The 27,820-nt window shown below is 39.2% G+C and overlaps 1 protein-coding gene across 8 annotated transcripts in view; it reads right to left on the bottom strand.

The window, feature by feature from the left end:
- AIG1 (androgen induced 1) overlaps positions 1–22,934 on the bottom strand; it is a 282,222-nt gene extending 259,288 nt beyond the window's left edge. For 2 of the 8 annotated variants that reach the window (XM_054492250.2, XM_054492255.2), the window contains exons 1-2: positions 22,699–22,891; positions 22,266–22,385 (exon numbers count right to left, since the gene is read on the bottom strand). In XM_054492250.2, coding sequence (XP_054348225.2) covers positions 22,266–22,385; positions 22,699–22,707 — 129 coding nt within the window. In that variant the 5' untranslated portion in view covers positions 22,708–22,891. Of the gene's footprint in view, positions 1–21,742; positions 22,127–22,265; positions 22,519–22,614 lie in introns of those variants that run through there. The other 6 variants (XM_063666679.1, XM_063666677.1, XM_063666675.1 and 3 more) reach the window with 6 other exon arrangements.
- Positions 22,935–27,820: the final 4,886 nt, after the last annotated feature.

The following is a 27,820-nucleotide window of genomic DNA, read 5'->3' as shown; positions in this document are numbered from 1 at the left end:
AACCCAACGTCTCAACTCACCTGGACTGTTTTACCCCAAGGGTTCAGGGATAGCCCCCATCTATTTGGCCAGGCATTAGCCCAAGACTTGAGCCAGTTCTCATACTTGGACACTCGTGTCCTTCAGTACATGGATGATTTACTTCTAGCTGCCCATTCAGAAACCTTGTGCCATCAAGCCACCCAAGCGCTTTTAAATTTCCTCGCCACTTGTGGCTACAAGGTTTCCAAACCAAAGGCTCAGCTCTGCTTACAGCAGGTTAAATACTTACAGCTAAAATTATCCAAAGGCACGAGGGCCCTCAGTGAGGAACGTATCCAGCCTATACTGGCTTATCCTCATCCCAAAACCCTGAAGCAATTAAGAAGGTTCCTTGGCATAACAGGCTTCTGCCGAATATGGATTACCAGGCACGGCAAAATAGCCAGGCCATTATACACACTAATTAAGGAAACTCAGAAAGCCAATACCCATTTAGTAAGATGGACACCTGAAGCAGAAGCGGCTTTTCAGGTCCTAAAGAAGGGCCTAACCCAAGCCCCAGTGTTAAGCTTACCAACAAGGCAAGACTTTTCTTTATATGTCACAGAAAAAACATGAATAGCTCTAAGAGTCCTTACACAGGTCCGAGGGACCAGCTTGCAACCTGTGGCATACCTGAGTAAGGAAATTGATGTAGTGGCAAAGGGTTGGCCTCATTGTTTATGGGTAGTGGCAGCAGTAGCAGTCTTAGTAGCTAAAGCAGTTAAAATGATATAAGGAAGAGATCTTACTGTGTGGACATCTCATGACGTGAATGGCATACTCACTGCTGAAGGGGACTTGTGGTTGTCAGACAACCGTTTGCTTAAATATCGGGCTCTATTACTTGAAGGACCAGTGCTGTGACTGCACACTTGTGCAACTCTTAATCCAGCCACATTTCTTCCAGACAATGAAGAAAAGATAGAACATAACTGTCAACAAGTAATTGCTCAAACCTATGCCGCTCAAGGGGACCTTTTAGAGGTTCCCTTGACTGATCCCGACCTCAACTTGTATACTGATGGAAGCTCCTTTGTAGAAAAAGGACTTCAAAAGGCAGCGTACGCAGTGTTCAGTGACAATGCAATACTTGACAGTAATCCCCTCACTCCAGGAACTAGTGCTTAGCTGGCAGAACTAATAGCCCTCACTTAGGCACTAGAATTAGGAGAAGGAAAAAGGGTAAATATATATACAGACTAAGTATGCTTACCTATATGCAGCAATATGGAGAGAAAGGGAATTCCTAACTTCCGAGGGAACACCTATCAAACATCAGGAAACCATTAGGAGATTATTATTATTATTATTGGCTGTACAGAAACCTAAAGAGATGGCAGTCTTACATTGCTGGGGTCATCAGAAAGGAAAGGAAAGGGAAATATAAAGGAATCGCCAAGCGGATATTGAAGCCAAAAGAGGCACAAGGCAGGACTCTCCATTAGAAATGCTTATAGAAGGACCCCTAGTATGGGGTAATCCCCTCTGGGAAACCAAGCTCCAGTACTCAGCAGAAGAAATGGAATGGGGAAACTCACAAGGACATAGTTTCCTCTCCTCAGGATGGCTAGCCACCAAAGAAAAAATACTTTTGCCTGCAGCTAACCAATGGAAATTACTTAAAACCCTTCATCAGACCTTTCATTTAGGCATTGACAGCACCCATCAGATGGCCAAATCATTATTTACTGGACCAGGCCTTTTCAAAACTGTCAAGCAGATAGTCAGGGCCTGTGAAGTGTGCCAAAGAAATAATCCCCTGCCTTATTGCCAAGCTCCTTCAGGAGAACAAAGACCAGGCCATTACCCAGGAGAAGACTAGCAACTAGATTTTACCCACATGCCCAAATCTCAGGGATTTCAGTATCTACTGATCTGGGTACTTTCACTGGTTGGGTGGAGGCCTTCCCTTGTAGGACAGAAAAGGCCCAAGAGGTAATAAAGGTACTAATTCATGAAATAATTCCCAGATTCGGACTTCCCTGAGGTTTACAGAGTGACAATGGCCCCGCTTTCAAGGCTGCAGTAACCCAGGGAGTATCCCAGGCGTTAGGTATACAATATCACTTACACTGTGCCTGGAGGCCACAATCCTCAGGAAAAGTTGAGAAAATGAATGAAACACTCAAATGACATCTAAAAAGGCTAACCCAAGAAACCCACCTTGCATGGCCTGCTCTGTTGCCTATAGCCTTACTAAGAATCTGAAACTCTCCCCAAAAAGCGGGACTTAGTCCATATGAGATGCTGTATGGACAGCCCTTCCTAACCAATGACCTTGTGCTTGACTGAGAGACGGCCAACTTAGTTGCAGACATCACCTCCTTAGCCAAATATCAACGAGTTCTTAAAACATTACAGGGAACCTGTCCCCGAGAGGAGGGAAAGGAATTATTCCACCCTGGTGACATGGTATTAGTCAAGTCCCTTCCCTCTTAATTCCCCATCCCTAGACACATCCTGGGAAGGACCCTACCCAGTCATTTTATCTACCCCAACCGCAGTTAAGTGGCTGGAGTGGAGTCTTGGATACGTCACATTCGAGCCAAACCCTGGATACTGCCAAAGGAACCTGAAAATCCAGGAGACAACGCTAGCTATTCCTGTGAACCTCTAGAGGATCTGTGCCTGCTCTTCAAGCGACAACCGTGAGGAAAGTAACTAGAATCGTAGATCCCCTTGGCCCTCCTTTGTCATATTTTTCTTTTTATTGTTCTCTTACCCGCTTTCACTCTCACTGCACCCCCTGTATGCCGCTGTACTACCAGTAGCTCCCCGTACCAAGAGCTTCTATGGAGAATGTGGCTTCCTGGAAATATTGATGCCCCATTGTATTGGAATTTTTCTAAAGGAAACCCCACTTTCACTGCCCACACTCATATGCCCCTGCACTTCAGGCCATACATTTCAATCCTTGTATCTTTAACCTCCTTGTTAAGTTTGTCTCTTCCAGAATCGAAGCTGTAAAACTACAAATGGTTCTTCAAATGCAGCCCCAGATGCAGTCCATGACTAAGATCTACTGCGGACCCATGGACTGGCCTGCTAGCCCATGCTCCAATGTTGATGACATTGAAGGCACCTCTCCCAAGGAAATCTCAACTGCATGACCCCTACTACGCCCCAATTCAGCATGAAGCAGTTAAGAGCGGTTGTCAGCCAACCTCCCCAACAGCACTTGGGTTTTCCTGTTGAGAGGTGGGACTGAGAGACACGATTAGCTGGATTTCCTAGGCCGACTAAGAATTCCTAAGCCTAGCTGGGAAAGGTGACCGCACCTACCTTTAAACACAGGGCTTGTAACTCAGCTCACACCCAGCCAATCAGGTATAAAGAGGGCTCACTAAAATACAAATTAGGCTAAAAAGAGGAGGTAAAGAAATAGTCAAATCATACACCGCCTGAGAGCATGGGGCAGGGACAATGATTGGGATATAAACACAGGCATTTGAGCAGGGAGTGGCAACCCCTTTTGGGTCCCCTCCCATTGTATAGGAGCTCTGTTTTCACCCTATTAAATCTTGCAACTGCAAAAAAAAAAAAAAAAAAGAATTTATCCTAAGAAAATAATCACAGATGTGTGTAAAGATTTATTTATTCATATATTCACTAAGACAATCAATATAAACACTCGAATGAATATGCAGTCTTAAAAATTATGTTATGGGAGAATGTATAATGGCATGGAAAAATGTTTATAAAATATTTTAAGTGTAAAAAAGTAGATATTGAAAACATATGTAGGCTTCTGGTGCCAGCCCAAATGGAGTAAGCTGACTACAGCCTATCAATCCCACTGATTACAACTAAGAACTCTGAACAGAGTACAAAAATCAACTGCCTGAGGACTTTGAAAAGTACACAATGACAGGTGCATTGGGAACTAAAGCAAAAATAAATAAGGACTCATAAGGGTACAGTTTGTGGATTTTTATTCTCCTTTTTTCCCCTTATTTGACCTGAGTGCAGACTGCATTCTAGAACTGGGAAGCAAACACTGATAGCAAAAACTCCAGGAGAAGCCCCTTCTTTCCAGTCTGAGGATAGAGGAAAAGTCCTCTATCATAATCTCTGCTAGAGATTATGATTCCCTCTTTTTTTTTTCCTTTAGCATGAGTACCTAAACCCCAAGAAAAATCCATCTCAATGACCAGAGGAACGAAGCAAGAGGAAGTCCTGCTGTGTAAATAGTGGAGAGAAAATATGTTTTGTTTTGTTTTTTCCCCTCTCTCTCTCTTTTCTCCTGCTACCTCACTGTGAAGGCATCGCCAATTGTGTGAACTGCATGACATCATAGGAGGCTAAAATTTTGAGAAGACTCTTTCTGGCTGCAGAAACTATAAAAAGGGACATCTTGAGAGTTGGAGAGTATAAAAGAAATCACAAAAAGAAGAGCTGGAAAAAGGAAACTTGGTTGGTTGCCTGCTTAAACAGATAAACGAAATCAACACTTCTCCACAGAATTTTAACAGGACCTTGAGCCTCACCACATAATGTTTGATATGGTTTGGCTGTGTCCCCACCCAGATCTCATCTTGAATTGTAGCTCTCATAATTCCCACATGTTGTGGGAGGGACCCAGTGGGAGATAATTGAATCATGGGGGTGGTTTCCTCCATACTGTTCTCAAGGTAGTGAATAAGTGTCATGAGGTCTGATGGTTTTATAAGGGGTTTTCCCTTTTGCTTGGCTCTCATTCTGTCTTTCCTGCCACCATGTAAGACATGCCTTTTGCCTTCCACCATGACTGTGAGGCCTCCCCAGCCATATAGAACTGTGAGTCCATTAAATCTCTTTTTCTTTATAAATTACCTAGTCTCAAATATGTCTTTATCAGCAGTGTGAAAACAGACTAATACAATATTCAAAATGTTCATGGTATAATCCAAAATAATTTGACATACAAAAAGCCAGGAAAAATGGATCAATATTAAGGAAAACCCACAATCAACAGATGTCAACCCCAAAATTACACCAATAGTGGAATTATCAGGCAAGGACTTTAGGGCAGCTCTTCAATAATCCTCCATAAGGTAAAGATGAACACTGTTAAAATGAATGAAAGATAGAAATTAATTGCTGAGAAACAGTAACCAGAAAATGGAACCAGGTGGACATTTTAGAACTGAAATACACAATATTGGAAATTTAAAAATCCACTAGATGGATGCAATAGCAATATGCAGATGACAGTGGAAAGAGTCAGTGAATTTGAAGATGGATCAATAGAAATTAAACAATCTAAAGAACAGAGAAAAAGAGAGACAGAAAAAAATGAACAAGCCCTCAGCAACCTGTGGAATAATAATAAAAAGATCTGACATGTATATCAATGGAGTCCTGAAAGAGCAGGATCTGAAAAGAGTACTCTTTAATAGTACTAAAGGAGTAGGATCCTCATCAGTAGATAGAGACACATAAGAATAGTCATACTACATCTACCAAGTGTCAATATCAAGTGGCAGCTTCAAAGCCAAAGTGATGGTTGGATATAAGGTGGAATTTTAATTGGCGGAAGAAGAGATGAAAGAAAGAGGTAATCATAGAAAAAATATTTGAAGAAATAATGGCTGAAAACTTCTCAAACTGAGTGAAAGACAAAACTGGAGATTCAAGAAGCTCAGCACACTCCTACCAAAGTAAACTTATAAAACCATACCCGAAAACATCATACTCAGACTGCTGAAAACCAAAGATGAGGAAAAAAAATATAAAGACAACCAGAGGAAAACCATATATGCCTTTAAGAGCACAATGGCTTAAATAATTGCAAATTTCTCTTCAGAAATCACACAGGCTAGATGACAGTGACATATCTTTTAAGTGATGAAAGAAAAGAACTGCTAACCAGAACTTTATATCCAGCAAAAATATCCTTCAGGAATGAAGGCAAAACAAAGCATACTCAGATGAAGAAAAACCAAGAGACTTGTTGCCAGCAGATTTCTTAATGAAATGCTAAAATAAATTCTAAAGCTCAAGGGAAATGATATCAGAGGGAAATATCAACATAAGAACTAAAGAGAGCAACAGAAATGGTAAATATCTGGGTAACATAATATTTTACTATACTAAGTTCTTTAACATATTTATTGTTAATAGCAAAAATAACCTTATCTATAGGGTTCTCAAGTTATGTAGATATAATGAAAATGACAACTATGACACAAATCGAGGAGGGTAAAGTGACAAGGTTTATATATTTCACTTGAAGTGATAAACTATTCCCTCTAAGTAGATTGTGTAAAGCTAAGTTTGTATATGGTAATCACTAGAAAAACAACTAAAATAATTCAAAGAGATATATACAAACAGCCGACAGATAAAATTAAATACCAAAAAATATTCAAGGCCAGGCACGGTGGCTCACATCTGTAATCCCAGCACTTTGGGAGGTTAAGGTGGGCGGATCACGAGGTCAGGAGATCAAGACCATCCTGGCTAACACGATGAAACCCTGTCTCTACTAAAAATACAAGAAATTAGCCAGGCGTGGTGGTAGGCGCCTGTAGTCCCAGCTACTTGGGAGGCTGAGGCAGGAGAATTGCTTGAACCTGGAGGCGGAGCTTGCAGTGAGCTGAGATCGCGCCACTGCACTCCACCCTGAGCAACAAAGCAAGACTCCGTCTCAAAAGAAAAAAATTCAAATAACCCAGAAGAAGGCAGGAAATGGAGGTGGAGGAACAAAAAAAGGATAACAAATAAAAAACTAATAATAAAATGGTAGCCCTAAGTCCAACTATTTTAATAATTACATTAAATGTAAACTGTACCTATTAAAGAATAGAGATTATCAAATTAAACTTTAAAAATTTGATGCAACTATATGTTATCTACAAAAAAATTCACTTTAAATGTGTTTATAAAGATAAGTTAAAAGTAAAAATATGGAAAAAGACATACCATGCAAACACTAATATAAAGAAAGCTGGAGAAGCTATACTAATATCAAACAAAGCAGACTTTGGAACAAGGAAAATAATTATGTAGGAAAAAAAACATTTTATAGTGATAAAGGGTCAATCCACCAAGCTACATAGCATTTCCAAATGTGTATGTACTTTTAACAAGGTGTATGCTCCAAAATATATGATGCAAGAACTAATAAAACGGAATTAGGAAATAGACAAACCCACAATTATACTTAGAGACTTCGATTATCCTTTCTCAGTTAATGAGAGACCCAGAAAACAAGCAAGAATATAGAAGACCTGAATAACACCATCAACAACCTTCTCCTAGTTGACATTTAAGAAACACTCCACTTACTAAAAGCAAAATACATATTTCAAGTGCACACTGAATATGTAACATGATGGCCCATATTCTGAGCCATAAAACCAAACTTAACAAATTTAAAAGAACTGAAATCATGCAAAGAACGATCTCTGATTGTAATGTAATTAAATTAGAAGTAAATCATGAAAAGATATCTGCAAAAAAATATAAACAGTGTACAACTCACTGTAAAATAGAATCAAAGGAAATTTTTTAAAATATTTTTAATTGAATGAAAATGAAAATAAGATGTATTAAAGCATGAGATACAGTTAAATTGGTGCCTAGCGTAAAATTTTTAGCATCAAATGCTTATATAGGAAAGAATAAAGGGTTCATATTAATCATGTAAGCTTCCCCATTAAGAAATTAGTTAAGAACAAAACAAACCCAAAACAAACAAAAGGAAGAAAATAGTAAAGGTTAAAAACAGAAATCAGCCTGGCACAGTGGCTTATGCCTGTGGTCTTAGCACTTTAGGAGGCTGAGTGGGGTGGATTGCTTGAGCCCAGGAGTTCAAGACCAACCTGGGCAACATGGCAAAACCCCGTCCCTACCAAAAAGTACAAAAAATTGTCTGGGCATGGTGGTGTGTGCCAGTAGTCCCTGCTACTTGCGGGGCTGAGGTGGGAAGATCACCTAAACCTGGGAGGTTGAGGCTGCAGTGAGCTGCACTCCAGCCTGAGTCACAGAGTGAGACCTTTTCTCAAAAAAAAAAAAAAAAGAGAAATCAATGAAATTGAGAACAATAAAAATAGACGAAAAAAATCAAAAGCTGATCTTTGAAACAAATCAATAAAAATTTGTGTAACTTCTACCCAGACTGATGAAGAAAAAGGAGATAAGGCACAAATTACCCATATCCGCAATGAAGTATGATTATCACTACAGACCCTACAGACAATAAGAGAAAGATAAAAGGGAAATGCTGAAAGATGAAATTGACCAATTATTTGAAAGATACCAAATCTCAGTTTTAAAAATTGACATTAATAGTCCTACATTTTGAAATCAAATAGAATTTGTGAATAAAATTTTCCAATAAAGAAAAGCCCAAGCCCAGTGGTTTTCACTGGTAAATTCTACCAAACATTCTGGACAGAAGTAACACTAATTTTGCTTAATCTCTTCCAGAACACTTAAGAAGAATGAGGCCAACATATCCTAATATCAAAGCCAAAAAACAAGAAAAGAAAAACACACTATTGACAAATGTTCCTCATGAACTGAGAGGCAAAAAAACTCAACAAAATATTAGCAAATTAAATCCAGCTATATCTAAAATGAGCAATACCTCATAACCAAGTAGCATTCACTCCACAAATGCAAGCTTGGTTCGAGTCAAAAATCATCACACATCATTATTTTAAATTACATTACAAAGCTATGGTAATCAAAACAGTAAGTTGCTGATATAAACATGGACCACTGCAACAGAATCAAGAGCTCAGAAATGAATTCAAAGATATATAGTCAACTAATTTTTGACAAAGCCACAAAAAGAACACAATGGGGAAAGGATAATCTCTTCAATAAATGGTGCTGGAAAAACTAGATTTTCACAGGCAGAATAAAATTAGACCATTCTCTTGCACCATATACAAAATTCAACACGAAATGCATAATCAACATCAATGTAAGGCCAGAAACTATAAAACTCCTAGAAGAGAATACACGGGAATAGTTCCCAGAAAATGGTCTTGGCAATGATTTATTTATTTATTTGGATATCATACCAAAAGCTCAGGCCACAAATCAAAAGTAAATAAATGAGACTACACCAAACTAAGAGTCTTTTGCACAGCAAAGGAAACAATGAAATCAAATGGCAACTTACAAATTGGGAAAAATATTTGCAAATCAACATTTGATAAGGGTTTAACATTTAAAATTCATAAAGAACTGATGCAACTCAATCATAGAAAAACAAATGACCCAATTAAAAACAGGCAAAAGACTTGAACAGACATTTGTCCAAATAAGACATAAAAATCACCAACAGGTCTATGAAAAGGTGCTCAATATCACTGATATAGTTCGAATGTGTGTTCCTGCCTAAATCTCATATTGAAATGTAATCCCCAATGTTGGAAATGAGGTCTGGGGCGAAGTTATTGGATCATGGGGATTTCTCATGAATGGTTTAGCACCAACCCCGTTGCTGTCCTTGTGATAGTGAGTGACCTCTCGCGAGATCTGGCTGTTTACAAGTGTTTAGCACTTAACTCTCTCACTCCTGCTTTTGCCATATAACATGCAAGCTTCCACTTCACTTTCTGCCACGACTGTAAACTTCCAGAGGCCTCCCCAGAAGTAGATGCTAGTGTTATGTTTCCTACACAGCCTGCAGAACTATGAGCCAATTAAACCTCTTTTCTTATAAATTACCCAGTCTCAGGTATGGAAATGAACACCAAAACCACTATGAGATACTACCTCACACCCATTAGAATGGCTATTATCAAAAAGTCAAAAAAGAAGAAATGTTGGCAAAGGTGTGGATAAAAGGGAACTCTTGTACACTGTTGGTAGGAATGTAGGTTGGTAGAGCCATACGAAAAACAGTATGGAGGTTTCTAAAAACTAAAATTAAAAAAAAATAGAACCACCATATGACCCAGCAACCCCTCTTCTGGGCATATAACCAAAGGAAATGAAATCACCATCTCACAAAGATATCTGCACTCCCATGTTCATTGCAGCATCATTCACAATAGCCAAGATATGGAAACAACCTAACTCTCTGTTGATAGACAAATGGACAATGAAACTGCCGTGTATATATACATACAATTCAGCCCTAAAGAAGAATGAGATCCATTTGTCACAACATGAATGAGCCTAGAGGACATGATACTAAGTAAAATAAGCCAGACAGAGAAAGAATAATATTGCATGGTCTCATTTATATGTGAAATCCAAAAAAAAAAAAATCAAATATACAGAGATAGAAAACAAAACAGTGGTTACCAGGCACAGGAGTGGGAAGTGGGGAGGAAATGGGGAGAAGTAGGTCAGAGGACATAAAGTAGCAGATATGTAGGATGACCAAGTCTAGACATCTAATGTACAAAATGAGGACTCTATGTAAATAAAATTGTACTGTATTTGGGATTCATGCTAAACAAGTGGCTTTTAGTGGCTTTTGCCACAAAATCAAAAAATGGGCAAATCTGTGAAATAATGGATAAGCTACTTTGCCTCAATACAGAAATCTTTTTACCATCTAAATATATCCCATAACATCATGTTGTATACCTTAAATATACACAATGAAATTTATTTTTTAAAAATTTGGAAAAAAGTCAAGAAAAAACCATATGAACAAATCAAAGCATAGGACAAAATTCAACATCCATTTGTACTTTTTTTAAACCTCTCGGCAAACTTGGAATAGAAAGACTTACTCAACTGATCAACTGATAAGGGGCATATACAAAAAAAAAATCTATAACATCATACTTAATTGCAAAAGACTACATGTTTTCCTCCTAAGAAAGGAAAAAGAAACAAGAAAGGATCCTCCTAAGGATATCTGCTCTCTTCTCGTCTACCTAAAACCTACTAGAAGTCTTAACCAAGGCAATAAACCATAAAAAGGAAATAAAAGCTATCCATATTGAAAAGGAAGAAATAAAATGTCTCTATTAACAGGTGACATGATAATCTAAATAAAAAAAAGAAACTCCCATAGAATCTAAAGCAAAGCTCCTTGAATTAATAAATAAGTTTAGTTAAATCACCAGGACATAAGGTCAAAATATACACATTAAATATGTGTCTATACACTAACAATAAACAACCAGAAAGTAAAATTTAACAAAACAGTACTATTTGTTTCACTAAAGAGGATATACAGATGGCAAGTAAGCACATGAAAATATATTCAACGTCGTTAGCCATTTGAAAAATGAAAATTAAAACCACAATGAGCCAGGCATAGTGGCTCACACCTGTAATCCTAGCACTTTGGGTGACTGAAATGGGAGGATCACTTGAGGTCAAGAGTTTGAGACCAGCCTGGGTAATACAGCAAAGCCCTATCTGTACAAAAAAAAATTTTAAAAAAACAACCTGGGCACGGTGGCACATGCCTGTAGTCCCAGCTACTCGGGAGGCTGAGGTAGGAGGATCAACTGAGCCCAGAAGTTTGAGATTACAGTGAGCTATGATCATGCCACTGCACTCCAGCCTGGGTGACAGAGCAAGACTCAGTCACACACACACACACACACACACACACACACACAAAAGAAAAGAAAAAAAAGGAAGAAGAGAAGAAGGAGGAAGAGGGGGAGGAGAAAGAGAGAGAAGGAGGAAGAAGAAGAAGAACAACAACAACAACAAAAAGAAGAAGAAGAACCACCACTACCACCACCACCACGATGAGATACCACTATACACCAATTAAAATGGCTAAAATTAAAAATATTGACAACATCAAATAACTCACAAGAATGGGGCTAAATTCTATCTGTCACATATTTCTGGTGGAGATATAAAACAGCCACTCTGGACAACCATTTGGTAGGTTCCGGTAAAACTAAAAATTGCAACTATCATAGAATACAGCATTTTTCTTCTTGGATGTTTATATCAGAGAAATAAAAACTTATGGTCACACAAAAACCTCTGCATGAATGTCCACAGCAGCTTTATTTATAATAGCCAAAACTGGAAACAATCCAGATATCCCTTAACGGATAAATGGCTAAACTGTGGTGTATGCATACTATGTAATACTACTAGCAATTAAAAAGGAACAAACTACTGATACGTGTAACACCTTGGGTGACTTTCTAGGTTAATTATTCTGATTTTAAAAAAAAGCAATCCCCAGAAGTCACATATGTATGGTTATGGATACACAATATTCTTGAAATGACAAAAATCATAGAAAGAACAAATTAATGGCTGCCAAAGGTTAGGGATGGGTCAAAGGGAGAAGATAGTTGTGGCCATAAAAGGGCTACATGAGGTATCTTTGTGATAATGGAAAGGTTCTATAACTTTACTGTTTCAATATCAATATCTTGGTTGTGATATTATAATACAGTTTTGCAAGGTGTAACCACTGGGAGAAAGTGGGTGAAGCCTACATAGTATCTCTCTGTATTTCTTACAACTGAAGTGAATCTACAATTACCTCAATTAAAATGTCAATTAAATATTAAAGGGTCGCTGCCGTTGAATGTTTTTGTCTCTAAAATTCATGTGGAAGCTTAATCCCCAATCTAACAGTATTAAGAAGTAAGGCCTTTTAAGAGGTGATTGAGTCATGAGGGTTCTGCCATTAATGGATTAATGTGTTAATAGATTATCACAGGAGAGTTAGTTATCACAAGAGTGGGTCTGTCATAAAAGTTAGTTTGGCTCTTTCTCTTACGCCCCTCTTGTCCTGTGATGCCTTCCAGCATGGTATGGTGCATCAAGAAGGCTCTCACCAGTGCCAGCACCATGCTTTTGTACTTTTAAGCCTCCAGAACTGTAAGACATAAGTTTCTTTTCTGTATAAACTACCCAGTCTGTGGTATTCTGTGGTAGCAACACAAAATAGACTAAGAAAATAAAAATTTCTAAAAAAAAATTAAAAATACCATTCACAATAGCACTAATCAAAAATAAAATAGGTATAAACCTAACAAAATACATGCACAAACTATACACTGAAAACTACAAAACACCGATGAAAGAAATTTAAAAATCTAAATAAATGAAGAGATATGTCATGTTCATGGGTTGGAAAAGTAAATATTGTTAAGATGTCCAACTTTCCCCAAATCGTTTTATAGATTCAATTAAATTCTACTAAAAAATCCAAGTACAATTATCTGTAGATATTAACAAGATTATTCTAAATTTAAACAAAAAGGAAAAGTAATTAGAATAGCATAAACAAATTTTGAAAAAGAACAAAGTTAGATGATTCCCACTACCTGCTTTAAAGATCTACTATAAAGCCGCAATCAACAATGTGTGGTACCTGTGAAGGGGCACACACATCAGTAGAGCAGAATAGAATCCAGAAACAGACACACAAATGTAGTCAATTGATTTTTGACAAAGGTGCAAAGGTAACTCAATGGCAAAATGACATCTTTTCAAGACACAGTGCAGGGAAAATTGCACAACATATACCAGAAAAAAAGGATTATAGATAAAAATGTAAAACCTAAAACTTTAAAACTTCTAGGAGGTTCCATAAAAAGAAGAAAAATGGTAAATTTTGTATCATCAAAATGAACTTTTGCTCTGTAAAAGACACTATCAATAAAATAAACTACAGACAGGAAGAAAACATTTGCAAATCACATATTTGCCAAAGAGCTTTTATTTGGCAAACATAAAACCTCTCAAAGCTTAATAATAATAAAACAACCCAGTATTTTTTAAATGGGCAAACTTCACAAAGAACATAAATATATTATTAAAACGCACAGGAAAAGATAATTAACAACTTCAGTCATGAGGGGAACTCAAAATCACAATGAGATAGTGCTACACACCTATCAGAATGGCTGAAATAAAAGAAAAATTGACAACGCCACACTCTGAAGATACAATGTGAGTTCCCATCTGTGGAGCTCTCGCACATTGCTGGTGGTAATGCAACATGGCACATCCACTCTGGAAAACTGTGCATCTATCAAAACTATGCATCTGTCAAAACTTACAGTATTGTATACTAAAAAGAATAAATTGGCCGGGCGTGGTGGCTCATGCCTGTAATCCCAACACTTCGGGAGGCCAAGGCAGGTGGATCGCTTGAGCCCAGGAGTTTGAGTCCAACCTGGGCAACATGGCGAAACCCTGTCTCTACTAAAAATACAAAAAAATTAGCCAGGAGTGGCGGCATGCACCTGTAATCCCAGCTACTCAGGAGGCTGAGGCGTGAGAGTCGCTTGAACCTAGGAGGTGGAGGTTGCAGTGAGCCGAGATCACGCCAGTGCACTCCATCCTGGGCGACAGAGTGAGACTCCATCTCAAAAAAAAAAAGGAATAAATTTTAGTGTATGTCGATGAAGAATTTATAAAAACCATATGTTCATATTGAATTTTTTGTTTTTTTAACAGAAGTATGTATATGACTGAAAAGTCAAATATTAAAATACTAACATTGGTATCTCTGAGTGATATCCGTAATTTTAAAATAAGTTTTAAAGAATATGATTTTTTCTGATATCTGACTACATACGTATGAACACACATATACATATACACTGTAGTCTCTCTAAGTATGTTCCTGTATGTACATAAAGTTCCAAAATAAATACCATCTTGAAGCACTAAAATGCTAAGAAGCAAGGAAAATTAGGGAGAATTAAGATGGACTATATTTTCTTCCCTGTATTTCTATTGTTTCCTGTATTTGCACAAATTTTCTATAATAGGTATGTATCGCTTTTGAAATTAATTTTTTAAATTATAACACAGCCTGACAGACCTAAATATAAGACAATGTGAGTGTGCTAGTGCATTGTCTGACTTGACAGAATTCCATGCTTCTGTCATATCTTGTTCAATTCCACAATGGATCTGATCAAGTGGTGTCTCACTTTCCAAGAAAGCTCTGCTTCCACTGCACTCAGAAGGGCTACCCAGCAGGTGAGGCATGGGCCTTTTAACTATCTAACTACAGACTGCACAAGAGAGCTATGTTGTATGGAATCCTAAGCAGTAAGATTTTTCCAAGCATGCTTGGATCACATGAACATCTGATTCAATGTGGAAAATTGTACTATTGTTCATGCTTCCCCCAGAAACATATGACATTTCAGAGAAACACAGAGAAACAAATGAAAACCCTCAAGAGCAGTTACCAATTTTGCTAAATGTTATACCAGACATGGGGGAATGGCAGGAATGGGAAAAGAAGTGACCTCAACTAGTGGTCAGATGATTTTCTGTAATTTCAATACCATTTGCAACTAAGAGGGAATGGGTGATTATATCATCAACTATTTCCCCCACTCTAACAAAACCAGGCCCCTATTTTATGCCTGATCCAAGAGAAACATGCAAAGAAGGTGAAGAGGATTCTATGCAAAGCATTATTCTCACAATTCTTCCTCCAGGTTAGGAAAAAACATTATTTGAGCCTTCAAGTTTATGTGCATATTTTAGGGTCAAGTCTGAGTCTCCTGAAGAAAAAATTTGCAATTTTACACTCTCTGTATAATATCCAAAACCCCAAAAAACAAAAAACAAAAAAAATCCACCCAATTTTGTTCCCTGAGTACTCAATAAACTACTGGCCTTCACGTGGCACTGTGTGGTTTTGACTGGCAAAACTAAGTACCATAGTTACATAATGACATGCAGAATCTCTTCTCAAGATATTTTATTTCCTATTTAAAATTAAGTCATGAACTAGAGCCAAGAATATGTTTTATGATAAATATGTAAATAAATATGACTAACTCAAATGCAAAATGTAGTATACTTAAGCTGCTTGTTTTCCCTCTTTAACATTTTTTAAATGTCAAAAATTCTCAGCATGTCTAAAAGCAAAAATGGTATCATCCAGGTACACTTGACCGTTTCCTATTCTTTGAGCACCCCAAGCTTTTCCACATCTGAGACTTTATTTATCCTCATCTCTCTCTGGTTTTCTGAAATTCTTTTGCAATACAGATCTAGATAACAAAAAAAGTACCTAGATTATATTACCTTAAACTTCTACAAAAATGCCTTCACCTAGCCAAAATATAAGACCATGCCTTTGGCTTTCATAAAACCATCAAATAAGAAACATTAACCATAAAGATTTTTCTATATATTACACTAAAAACCAATCAAAGACATTATCTACTATGCTAACCAATGTTCTTTTTTTAATTTTTATTTACAGACAGGATTTGGCTCTGTCACTCAGGCTGGAGTGCAGTGGCACTATCATAGCTCATTGCAAACTCGAACTCCTGGGCTCAAGTCATCCTCCTGCCCCAGCCCTCACATAGCTGGGACTATGGGCACATGCCAGCACCCCCAACTAATGTTTAATTTTTTGTAGTGGGAACCTTGCTATGTTGCCCAGGCTGGTCTCCAACTCCTGGGCTTAAGCAAGCCTCCTTCCACGGCCTCCCACAGGGCTGGGATGACAGGTGTAAGCCACCATACCCACCCTTAATGTTCTTTTAATAAATATCTGAGTGATAAATTACCTTGACAAGTCAGTGCCTGGAAAGAACTGTATTTTTCCCAATAAATTGTTATACCTCCTTTCTTTCAACATAGGGACAATACAATCAAATGTGTATTGTTTTTCACCTTAGTTGCCCTGAAGATTATTTAAATTTGTTTCTCAATAGCAATAACAAACCCATCTCTCGTATCTGAAACATATCTTTCTCTTTCTTTTATTTTCAAGTTGTAATTTCTTACATGTTTTTTGTTATATCACAGTGAAAGTCAATCTGTAATATGTTTTGAAAATAGGCAGAATTCAGGCCAGGCACGGTGGCTCACACCTGTAATCCCAGCACTTTGGGAGGCCGAGGTGGGCAGATCACTTGAGGTCAAGAGTTTAAGGCCAGTGTGGCCAGCATAGTGAAACCCTGTCTCTACTAAAAATACAAAAATTAGCCAGGTGTGGTGGCAGGCGCCTGTAATCCCAGCTACTTGGGAGGGTGAGACAGGAGAATTTCTTGAACCTGGGAGGTGGAGATTGAAGTGAGCCAAGATCACCACTGCACTCGCCTGGGTGACAGAGTGAAACTCTGTCTCAAAAAAAAAAAAAACAAAGAAAATAGGCAGAATTCATATATTAAGACTGCTCTACAGGGTCCTACAATTAATCCATGTAAATTAAAAAACAAAAACAATGTGGCTTAGAGCAGCATTTATCAACCTTGAATGTGCATAGAAATCACCTGATGATCTTATTAAAATGCAGACTCTGATTCAGAAGCTCTGGGGTGGAGCTGGAGAGGCCACATTTCTTACAGGCTCCCAGACAAAGGTGATCCTGCTGGTCCTCAGCCCACACTTTGAGTAGGCAGGGCCTGAACAATATTCTGCCATGACACGAATGAAAAGCCAGTCCAGGAGGAATAATGGGTATGATACAGCCCTAAGGAGGATGGCTCTCTAAATGGCCAGTACTACAAACTGGAGCCAATGGGATTCCCAGATATCTGTTTCAATCTTTAAAAATCAAGATGTCTTACATCCATCATCAATATTTTAAGTTTTCTAAAAAATTCAGTTTATGGTTTTCAAAGAAGTTGATTCTGACTCATCTGTTAGACTCTACCACATACATATGAATAATGTTCTGGTTGATACATTTTTAAATTCCTATCATTTTGAATGTTTTTGGGAGGAGACAGGACAAGAAAAGAATACCCAATGAAAATTTGGGAAGAGAAAGCTTCCATTTACTTAAACATTTACTAAACACCTATCATACCCCAAATACTACTTTAAGACCTCAAAATACATTTGCCTTTTTCTTTTCATTTATTTATGTTGGTTTTATCCTAATTCTTCTTTATTATCTTTCGGGGCAATTATCATGTAACATGCAGTATAATCATTTTGCTAGTGAATGAGTGAATGAATCCATGTCACTTGAAGAAAATTCATCAGCTGTGATATTGACTAACAAAATGTTAATATTTGAGCAACAGCTAGTTTAAATTTTCTTTCTTTCCAGCTTTTTTCCAATTAAGTGTATTCCTTCTCCTGGCCTGACATGTTACATAATGATAATCTCTGAAATACTTCACAGTAAAGACCTAGTTTTTCCAAAGTTGTCCATGTCAGGCCTCTAAGCCAAAGCTCAGCCATTGTAACTCCTGTGACCTGCACATATACATCCAGATGGCCTGCAGGAGCCAAGAAGTCTGGGGCAACCGAAAAACCACAAAAGAAGTAAAACAGCCAGTTCCTGCCTTAACTGATTAACCAACATTACAACATTCCACCATTGTGACTTGTCCCTGCCCTACCTTAACTGATCAATCAACCTTGTGACATTCTTCTTCTGGACAATAAGTCTTGTGATCTCCCCACCATGTACCTTGTGACCCCCTTTTCTGCTAACAATAAATAACCACCTTTTACTGTAATTTTCCATTACCTACCCAACTCCTATAAAGCAACCCCTTCCCCATCTCCCTTTGCTGACTCCTTTCTCGGACTCAGTCCGCCTGCATCCAGGTGAATTAAAAGCTTTATTGCTCACACAAAGCCTGTTTGGTGGTCTCTTCACACAGACGCGCTTGACAGTCCAGTCTTTACAGATTCTCATATTGCCCACTGTTACACATATGTATGTCTCCTCCACATAATTTCATGGACGAAGTAGGAAAAAACTTGCATTTTTGTTAAAGCTAAAATTAACCAGTTATCTACTATACATAAAGGGCTAGCTGAGTCACTGCATTTATTTCATACGAGTACAAAAAGAGTTAAGTTTTTTTCTAAGTCAGAGGCTTTAAAGCCAAGTATACTAGTTTTCTATTACTGTGGTAACCAATTACTATCAATCAAATGGCTTAAACGACACAAATTTATTATTCTACAATTCTGGAGGTCAGAAGTCCAAAATACGCTACAATTAAGCTGTCAGCAGGTATGTGTTCCTGGAAACTCTAGGAGGAAAACCATTTTTTTTGTCCTCTCTAGCTTCTAGACACCTCTCATACCCCTTGTCTCCCGGCTCCATCCTCCATCTTCAAACTCAGCATTGTCGTATCTCTCTCTGACTTTCTTCCAGTCATCTTCCTCCAACAAGCTCTTGTCTTCTGTTTCCCTATTCCTTTTAAGGACCCTTGTAATTACATTGGGCCCAATGGGATAACTCAGGATAATTACCCTATTTTAAGGTCAATTGATTTGCAATCTTAATTCCATCTGCAACTTTAATTTCCCTTTGCCATGTAATCTAATGTATTCACAGGTTCCTGACATGAGAATGTAAACATCTTTGGAGGCCCATTATTCTGCCTACCACACCAAGACAGTGTTCTTTTTCCATTTACTAACTTCAGTTTTCCAAAAACACCTTAGTTCTCTTACAGTTTCTCAACACTAGGAAAAGAAACCATTGGAGAATAACAGTATAAGATTACTGGTAGCAACAATGTGTATTTCAGTTTTTGACCATAAACTCTGAATCTATTGGAATGACCCTCATACCCAAAGAGAGATATGAATACAGCCAGAATGGCCACTGCCACATAATCGTCTGCTCCTGGATGCATGCAGCCTGAGATTCCTGACTCAGATCCTGGTAAACTGAAGCCATGGAATATGGAATCCAACTGTGGCTAACAGGATAAATGATTCCTGCAATCCAAGTTGGCTAGAAAAAAGGGCATTCACATTACAATTTTAAAAAGTTAAACTCTTGCAAAATTACTCCAATAAACTTAGACTCGTTAATATTGTACAAGGCACTAGGTAATAAAGTTTACAGTCTTTTTAACATTAAAAGTGAAAAGTAAAATGGCTAAATTATAGTAGCCTAATCATTTCATGCCATTACTGAGGATTGACAGGTTGGTTGTTTTAACAGCTGTACAATGCTTAAGCTCTAAGGATTCTAAATCTCAAATAATAAAAAGAGTAACACTTTGCATGAATGTTTTTATGAATATATCTCAGACATACTTTCTCACAGGCACTCTTGGTTAAAGATAATTATTATATTTCAATCAGGAGCCACAGAGTAAAAAATTACAACACTGGCTAAAGGTCCTATACAATCTGAAGCTAAATATGAAGCAAAGTAAATGTTTCACATTTGAATCTACTGTCTGACTTCTGGGATAGAAAAAGTCCTGTATGGTGATTAGTATGTAAAACAGGCAAGTCCAATCATTGAATACTAGAAGATACATTATATGACAGCATATCAAGCTGACTCTACTATGGTTTCATGTCACACAAAGGTTATGAGAGGTATATCGTTTCTTCTGAGCCTTGTTTTTTAATGCATAGTAAGCAATGCCAATTATGAAAAGCAGGCATCTCTTGGGTTAACCAACACCCTCAATTTCTACCTCTGTTCACCTGCTGACCCCTCCCCTTGCTCCCACAACACAGCATCTACTGCAAGAGTGATGCTGAGGGCTGTTTCTAGTACCTATGGCTCCCACAGCATCTCTGTATTCTTGCCCAGCACTGCTCTTTAGCAACATTCAAATAGGCCAGCTCTAAGTAAGGTCTGACTTAGGAATGGGATAAGGCAGTGTCCCAAAAGGAGTTTTGCTCACATAGCCCCTCAAAGAATTCTGAAAATCTATGCACATATTTTTAAATAACATCTCAACATCCTTAACATAAGTGTAAACACTTGAAAAAGGGACATCTTTCTGGCACTCTATGGGTGGTATGCTTGCTTCATATACATATGCATCAGAACCTCAGGGTTGCAGACTTAGCTCATTCAATATACGGAAAATGTCTGCTACACAACATAATTGGCAAAGCCAATCCTCATTGACAAGCCAATCAACCCAATAAGACTTCCTGTCAAGACAACTCCAACATTGTTGTTCAATCAAATATAAAGATAGCACTGGTGACAGCCATCTATCTTCTGGAAGCTAAAAGGAACAGACAGAAAAACACACCTCAGAGTCTTGTCACCGGCTCCTCACTTGGATGAATGGGGAGAATGAAAGGAGAACTGGCAGGCATCACGCATGTTCAGAGGGAAATTAGTTTCAAGCAGAGTTGGAAGATGAGGATCTGAAAATTAAAACCCTTGCAACATTCTGTGCCCTGTGAAGTCTTGTGGGCCTAAGGCTATGTGCACAGTTTGGAGACTGCTGGGCAAAAGAATTGAAATTCCACTCTGAAAGTATCTAATATAATGCAAATATAAGGTGTTATTTTTAAACCAAAAGCCTCTCTGCATTTCTTTGAGGCATCCTAAGCCTTTGGAAATTTTTAAAACAGGTATCATGTTCTCTTCATCAGAATGGAGGGTCAACAAGAGATTATAATCTCGCTGGTGTAGCCAACCTAGTGTATAGTCTTGGATAAACAGTTCAGGGAGTCCCAGGAATTGGTTCTACAATTTCTCTGAGTGCTTTAGAACTTCATTGCTTTTGTTTTAAGCCTCTTCCTAATAATCTTTTAGTGTGTGTCTTAGTCACCTTTACCCTGAAATTCCTAGGTCAATCCATGAGTTCATTATTGGGCCTTATGCCCATGTTCTGTTCTCCAGGGGTGTTGAAGAGGGACTTTTAGTGCCACAAATAGAAAAACTTTCAAAATGATATACTAATAATAACCTGCACCTGTCAAGATTATCATATTGTGCCAACAGAGGAGCTGCTTATGCAAACTACTGTAAATTTGTACATGGGAAGACAGAGAAGTGTGTACAGTCACCTTGGAAATGCACTTTGAAAATCTCTGTCTCCTAATATGTACGGGGTAAAGGTTGAAAGTAAATTATTGACAATGGGAAAAAAAACAGATCCAAAGAAGACAACTTTATTAGGTGCTTTCTCTCCCTTATGAGAAGGATTTGGTTCTTTCAGGTGAAGTTCCAAATCACTAGACAATACCCAGTTTCCTTCAGTTGCAACAAGTTCATCCCACGGTGGGTCCTCTGAAAAGCACCTTGAGGGCGAATGGGTCCCAGGCCATTCATGATCAGGTCCGATGCTTTTGTTAGTTGAAGATTCTTCCCGTGTCACCTCTTAGAAGCAGTTCGGTGTTCCCCTCCAAAGAGCCCACCACCTGGCTGCGCCCCACCTCCATTTGTCCCCCAGTTGCCAGGCAAGGGTACCCAGCTACCAGGTAACGGTGAGTGGTTCAGAAGGTGCCGCTGTGGGGGCAGCTAGGCCTTCACACGCAATCACTGGGGAAGAGGCGAGGACACGGGTGGATGCTGGAGGCGCGCACGTGCGCAGGTGCTCGCGCATCCACACACACACACACACACAAACACACACACAGGCACGGGGTGCGGGGCGAGCAGGGGGAGGGGACGGCCTTACCAGATCAATGAACGTCAGGAATTTCCAGCTCCCTCCGTAGGTCTGGTGCGAGGGCATTTCGATGGCCTTGTAGTTACACAGGATAGAGCAGTAGGACAGCAGGATTGCCATCCGCAGCACCTGGCAGGGGACAAGCGCCATGTTCGCCAGAGGCCTGGACCGGCTGGGCGGCGAGGAGAGCGGGCGGGAGGGAGGCGGCGGGCGCGCGGGGGCGGGCACCGTGGGAACCCGGGCGCGGGCGCGGGCGCGGGCGCGGGGCGGGGGCGGGGCGGGGGCGGGGCAGGGGGCGGGGCGGGGGGGCTGGGCGCGCGCCCCCGGGTACTGGCGCGGCCGCGAGCGCCCCGATGACCTGTACTGGCCGGGTGCGGTTTGCGGACGCTCTCCACTGCCGGCCGCGGCCTGGCAGGCGGCGTGTCGTCATCTCTTTCGTCACCTTCGTCATTCTGCTCCTGCGTTCGCAGGGTCCCAGGACACCCGGCCAGGAGGCGCCCCCTAGGCATCCCAGGAGTGGGGTGCGACCTCTGAGTGCTACGAGGGCTCGGGAAGTGCGCGCTGATCTCCAGGGGGAAGCGGGGCCTGTGGCTAGTGGGCGCCGGGCCGGGCGAGGGGGCGGGGAACCTGGACTTAAGGAGTGGACCCCAGTGTCCACAAATGTTCCCGCCCCGGAATCGTGGTGACGCTTCCTGGGGTAGTTGCAGTTGGCCGAGAGCTGGTGCCCCGTGTGGAGGGATCCGGTGGGGGTGTGAACGTGAGGTGTAAACCCGAGCACAGGCAGCCGCGAGTGACTTTCAGTATTTTGGGGCAATAAGGTTTTCAGTGTTGACAAACGACTGTCAATCACTAGGAAACTCTCTAAATTTTGCTTTCAATGGGTAGGCTACGCAGCACTTTTCCATGAGAGATTGATTAATGTCATATCAATATATAACATCAGCTAGAATATGAACTTTGGACAAGTGGTTTATAGATAAAAAGCTATAAAGAAAGGGTTATCAAATAACTTTCTGCCACAGGATTGCATTCAGCTTTAAAAAAATTCCAATTTTGCATGTAAAAACCCCTGCGTGTAATTTAATACTAATCTTCTGGTTGTTAAACTGGTTTTGCCCTTATTTTTTTCTTACACTACACTATCAGGGCTTAATGGAAGGAAAATAAATATAAACTGGAGTCCCTTCTGCCTTCCAGTAAATGTTGTCACACTGAAGTTGCATCAGTCTGTGGGCAACATTTTCATTTCAGCCAACCAGATGCAGGGGCGGATTATGAAAAGGCAACATAGGTATTTCCTGTGGATCCATTTAAAACAGGTGTCCTCTTCAAATAGTTTCTGAGTCAGAGGATGTGGAGGGAGGGCTGGTGGGGAGAAGCATAGTGCTAGAGGTAAAGAGAAAGTAGCAAGCCATGGATGTTTGCCTGAATGTTTCCAATCAAACTCTAAACTAAAATAAAGAGACCCACTAGATTTTTTAAATTGGCATTATAATTATGCTAATGGAACAGATGTCAGAAGAAGATTCTACTAGCATTAAAACGATGTATTGATGATTTTTAGTCAAATCTTAATGTAAAAGTTGGGTTTACTTTTTTTAATTGTGCATCTTTGGTACATGGTTATAAAACTGCCAAAAAAATAAAAAAGAGTAGATCTATTGAAGATCTACCTACCTTCATAATGTGTCTGTAGTTGGTTCCTGCCGGTAGGTTAGTGGTCTCACTGACTTCAAGAATGAAGCGGCAGACCTTGGTAGTAAGTGTTACAGCTCTTAAAGATGGCACAGACCCAGAGTGAGCGGTAGCAAGGTTTATTGTGAAGAACAAAAGGACAAAGCTTCCACAGCATGGAAGGGGACCGGAGCGGGTTGCCGCTGCTGGCTGGGGTGGCCAGCTTTTATTCCCTTATTGTCCCCTCCCGTGTTCTGTTTCTGTCCTATGAGAGTGCCCTTTTTTCAGTCCTCCCCGCGATTGGCTACTTTTAAAATCCTGCTGATTGGTGCGTTTTACAAAGTGCTGATTAGTGTGTTTTACAGAGTGCTGATTGGTGCTTTTTACAGAGCACTGATTGGTGCGTTTTACACTCCTCTGGCAAGACAGGCAAGTTCCCCAAATCCCCACTTGTCTCAGGAAGTCTAGCTGACCTCACCTCTCAATAGAGCCTTAATAAAGTTTTATGAGTTAATGTGATATTTGCAAAGTTTGATATACCCTTCCTACTTTACATGTTAGACAATTATTAAGACTCCCCAACCCCATTGTTACAAAATGAAATAATATTTTCATAAAGCCATTTTTAATGGTCAAGTTTTTTGTTTTGTTTTGTTTTTGTTTTTGTTTTTTTGTGAGACAGAGTCTAGCTCTGTCACCCAGGCGGGAGTGCAATGGCATGATCTCAGCTCACTGCAACCTCTGCCTCCTGGGTTCAACTATTCTCCTGCCTCAGCCTCCCAAGTAGCTGGGACTACAGGCGCATGCCACCACACCTGACTAATTTTTTTGTATTTTTAGTAGAGACGGGGTTTCACCATGTTGGCCAGGCTGGTCTTGAACTCCTGACTTCGAATGATCCACCTGCTTCGGCCTCCCAAAGTGCTGGGATTACAGGTGTGAGTCACTGCGCCCGACCAGTTTCTTTTAAATAAATAACTATAACTTTTAATTAAGTATTTAGAACCTATTCTGCTGGGTTTGCTTTTGTTTTTTCATGATTTGCCAACCATGATGAGATAGTTTTGTGCTTTAAAAAATGAAGCGTTTGTATAAAACTTGACTCAAATACTATTTTATGAGAATGTCAGTTCACAATTTTTGGAACTTCTTGATAACTATTAACATGTCCAGATTTGCTTTCTCTGCTTTTCAGACCATATCTAACAATCTTAGTCATGTTTTACAGATACTTTTGTGGAAAATATTAATCTACACACAGATTGTGTTTTTACAGCGTAAACAATACAATGGGCATTATTGCTTTTAAAACTTCCTTAGGTAAGTTATTACTTTTTATGAACTATAATACATTATTCACTTCTAAGTATTCTTATGATGATTCCATATTTGATTTAGATAATACTGTTTTCTATGTATAGAAGAAATATTTGCATGTCTTTTTTTTTTATCTTTTTCATTCTACTACACAGTTAGTGAGACTGGAGGAGAAGAGCCTCATCCAGTTGAATTTCATAAATAGCAGTAAACATAAGAAACACCAAGGGAAGATTTCAAGAACCCGTTTTAGCTTCAAGCTATATACTTTGATTGTTGTAATATTTCTTAGACTATATATGGGGCTGAAGATACCCTTTCTTAAGTACTTCTAATAATTGAGACAGACTGTTCATTCCTTTTTTTTCTTTTGGGGGAGTGTGTTAGTCCATTTTCATACTGCTATGAAGAAATACCTGTGATTGGATAATTCATAGAGAAAAAGAGTCTTAATGGACTCGCAGTTCCACATGGCTGGGGAGGCTTCACCCTCATGGCGGAAGGTAAAGGAAGAGCAAAGTCACATCTTACATGGTGGCAGGCAAAAGAGTGTGTGCAGGAAACTGCCCTTTATAAAACCATCAGATCTCGTGAGACTTATTCACTATCACAAGAACAGCACAGGAGAACCTGCCCTCATGATTCAATTACCTCCCACCAGGTCCCCCCCAACAATGCGTGAAGATTATGGGAGCTACAATTCAAGATGAAATTTGGGTGGGGACACAGCCAAACCATATCAGGGAGGATGTCTGTCTGACACACTGATGATAATACCTGTTAATTTGGGAAATGACTGGGACTCTTATGTCACCCTTAAATTGTATTCCAAGAAGCCAACTTTATATAACTATTGGTCGTTGGTTAAAAGTTCAGGAGGAAGAATTGTGTTTATACATATCCTTACAGTATTCGATATTTACACATTTCCTTTGGTTCTGCATTTACACGAGATAAGCATTTTCTAACAATATCAGTATATTTGGGACAAATTTTTTCTCCCTATTTATCACTTCAAGGGTGAAAGTTAGGACATGTCCCCCTCAGAGGCCTGGGCATGGAAAAAATCTTCAGTATTACAGAAAAGATACCTCTGAATTATTTTTATTCATTATAAATGTAGCATATTTATGATACTAAAATGGAAACGCTTTTTTTTAAAAAAACATTTTCCCCACTCTCTCCACCCAGAGAAAACAATGAACATTTTAGCATATTCCTGCAAGTCTTTTACAATATAGATTTAGCTGATTGTGACGTACTATATAACAACTTGCATCACAGAGATTTCTTCTGCCTCAAGTTTAACATAAATTTTCTCCTATTTAAAACGTCGTAAAAGTCATGTTTAATGATTGCATAGCACAACATCATATGGACATATATTTTGCTTAAACTTTTTTTCTTTTTGGATATTTATGTTCTTTTAAAGTTTTCACCACTAAATACACAGTAATGTCTGTATGTTGAATTGAGAAAGCTACTTTTTAGGATTATATGGAACTCAAAACCAATTAAGAAACTACACTTCTAGAACCTACTGTATGTTGTTCATGTGTGTTATATGAACTGAGGTGACAAGGAGAGTTCTTTTACCCTGGAGGGCAGTTGGGAAAGATTAAGAGAAAGAAGTACGTAAAAATTACTCTTTTTTTTCCTTACAATTGATGCTTATTACAGCTTTTTCAAATTGCCATAGACACAAAATGCAGTACCAATGCGTTTAATTAGCCAGGTGTTTTTTTGTGTTTGTTTTGGGGGTTTTTTTTTGTTTTGGATTTGGTTTGTCTGTCTTGTTTTTGCTATTAACCAGTAAAAGTTGTTATTTACAGGCCAAATGAGCAGCAGCTACTAGTGGTTGTGTTGATGCTGCAAGTTTTCACTGATTTTAAAATGGACTGTATTTGCTACAGAGAACTCTATAAGATTTCTAAACACCGAGGATTCTATGGAGGGTCATTGAAAAGTGTTAGAAAAATTAGTGTCTAGATGAGTCGTGAGTCATTGCATGATCTCATACAGATGTGAAACATCTCCGTCACTCTCTAGTACTAGAAGTACATTTACCAGTGCTCCTCATCAAGCTTGGAATGCTCTCTCTTCGTGTGCATGAATCCAAACCCAACACATCCAGCAAGACTCAATTAAGTCCACTTCATCTGACAGTCCCTCTTTGGGACATATGTTGTAGCCACCCTGCTCTGAATGGTCTACCTGGATGGCTTACTGGTGACGCAAATCCTACATGCATTCATTGTACTCATTATTTCCTCCTCAAAAACTGTCCCACTGCAGTTAGAAAAGTCAGGACAGAGCCAGATGGCCTGGAGGTGCCAGTCTCTTAATGGTGCTAAAATGTCCCTGGAAGCTAGCAAGTTGAAAGTAACATACTTACCCAAATTCTTCTCAGGGAGACTACTGTATGATGTTAAAAGAAATGTTATCACAAGCTACTTGGTTGGATGGATGGTGGTGACTGGTGAGAGAGACTTTCTAAAGCATTCTAGAGTGACAGTAAATGGTTATAAAATCTCCACTCCCGATGGGTGTACATTGCAGATGTAATTAGTCAA

This window comes from Pongo pygmaeus, chromosome 5 (assembly GCF_028885625.2).
Source record: "Pongo pygmaeus isolate AG05252 chromosome 5, NHGRI_mPonPyg2-v2.0_pri, whole genome shotgun sequence".
NCBI lineage: Eukaryota > Metazoa > Chordata > Mammalia > Primates > Hominidae > Pongo > Pongo pygmaeus.
This window is presented reverse-complemented; position numbering and strand designations above follow the sequence as displayed.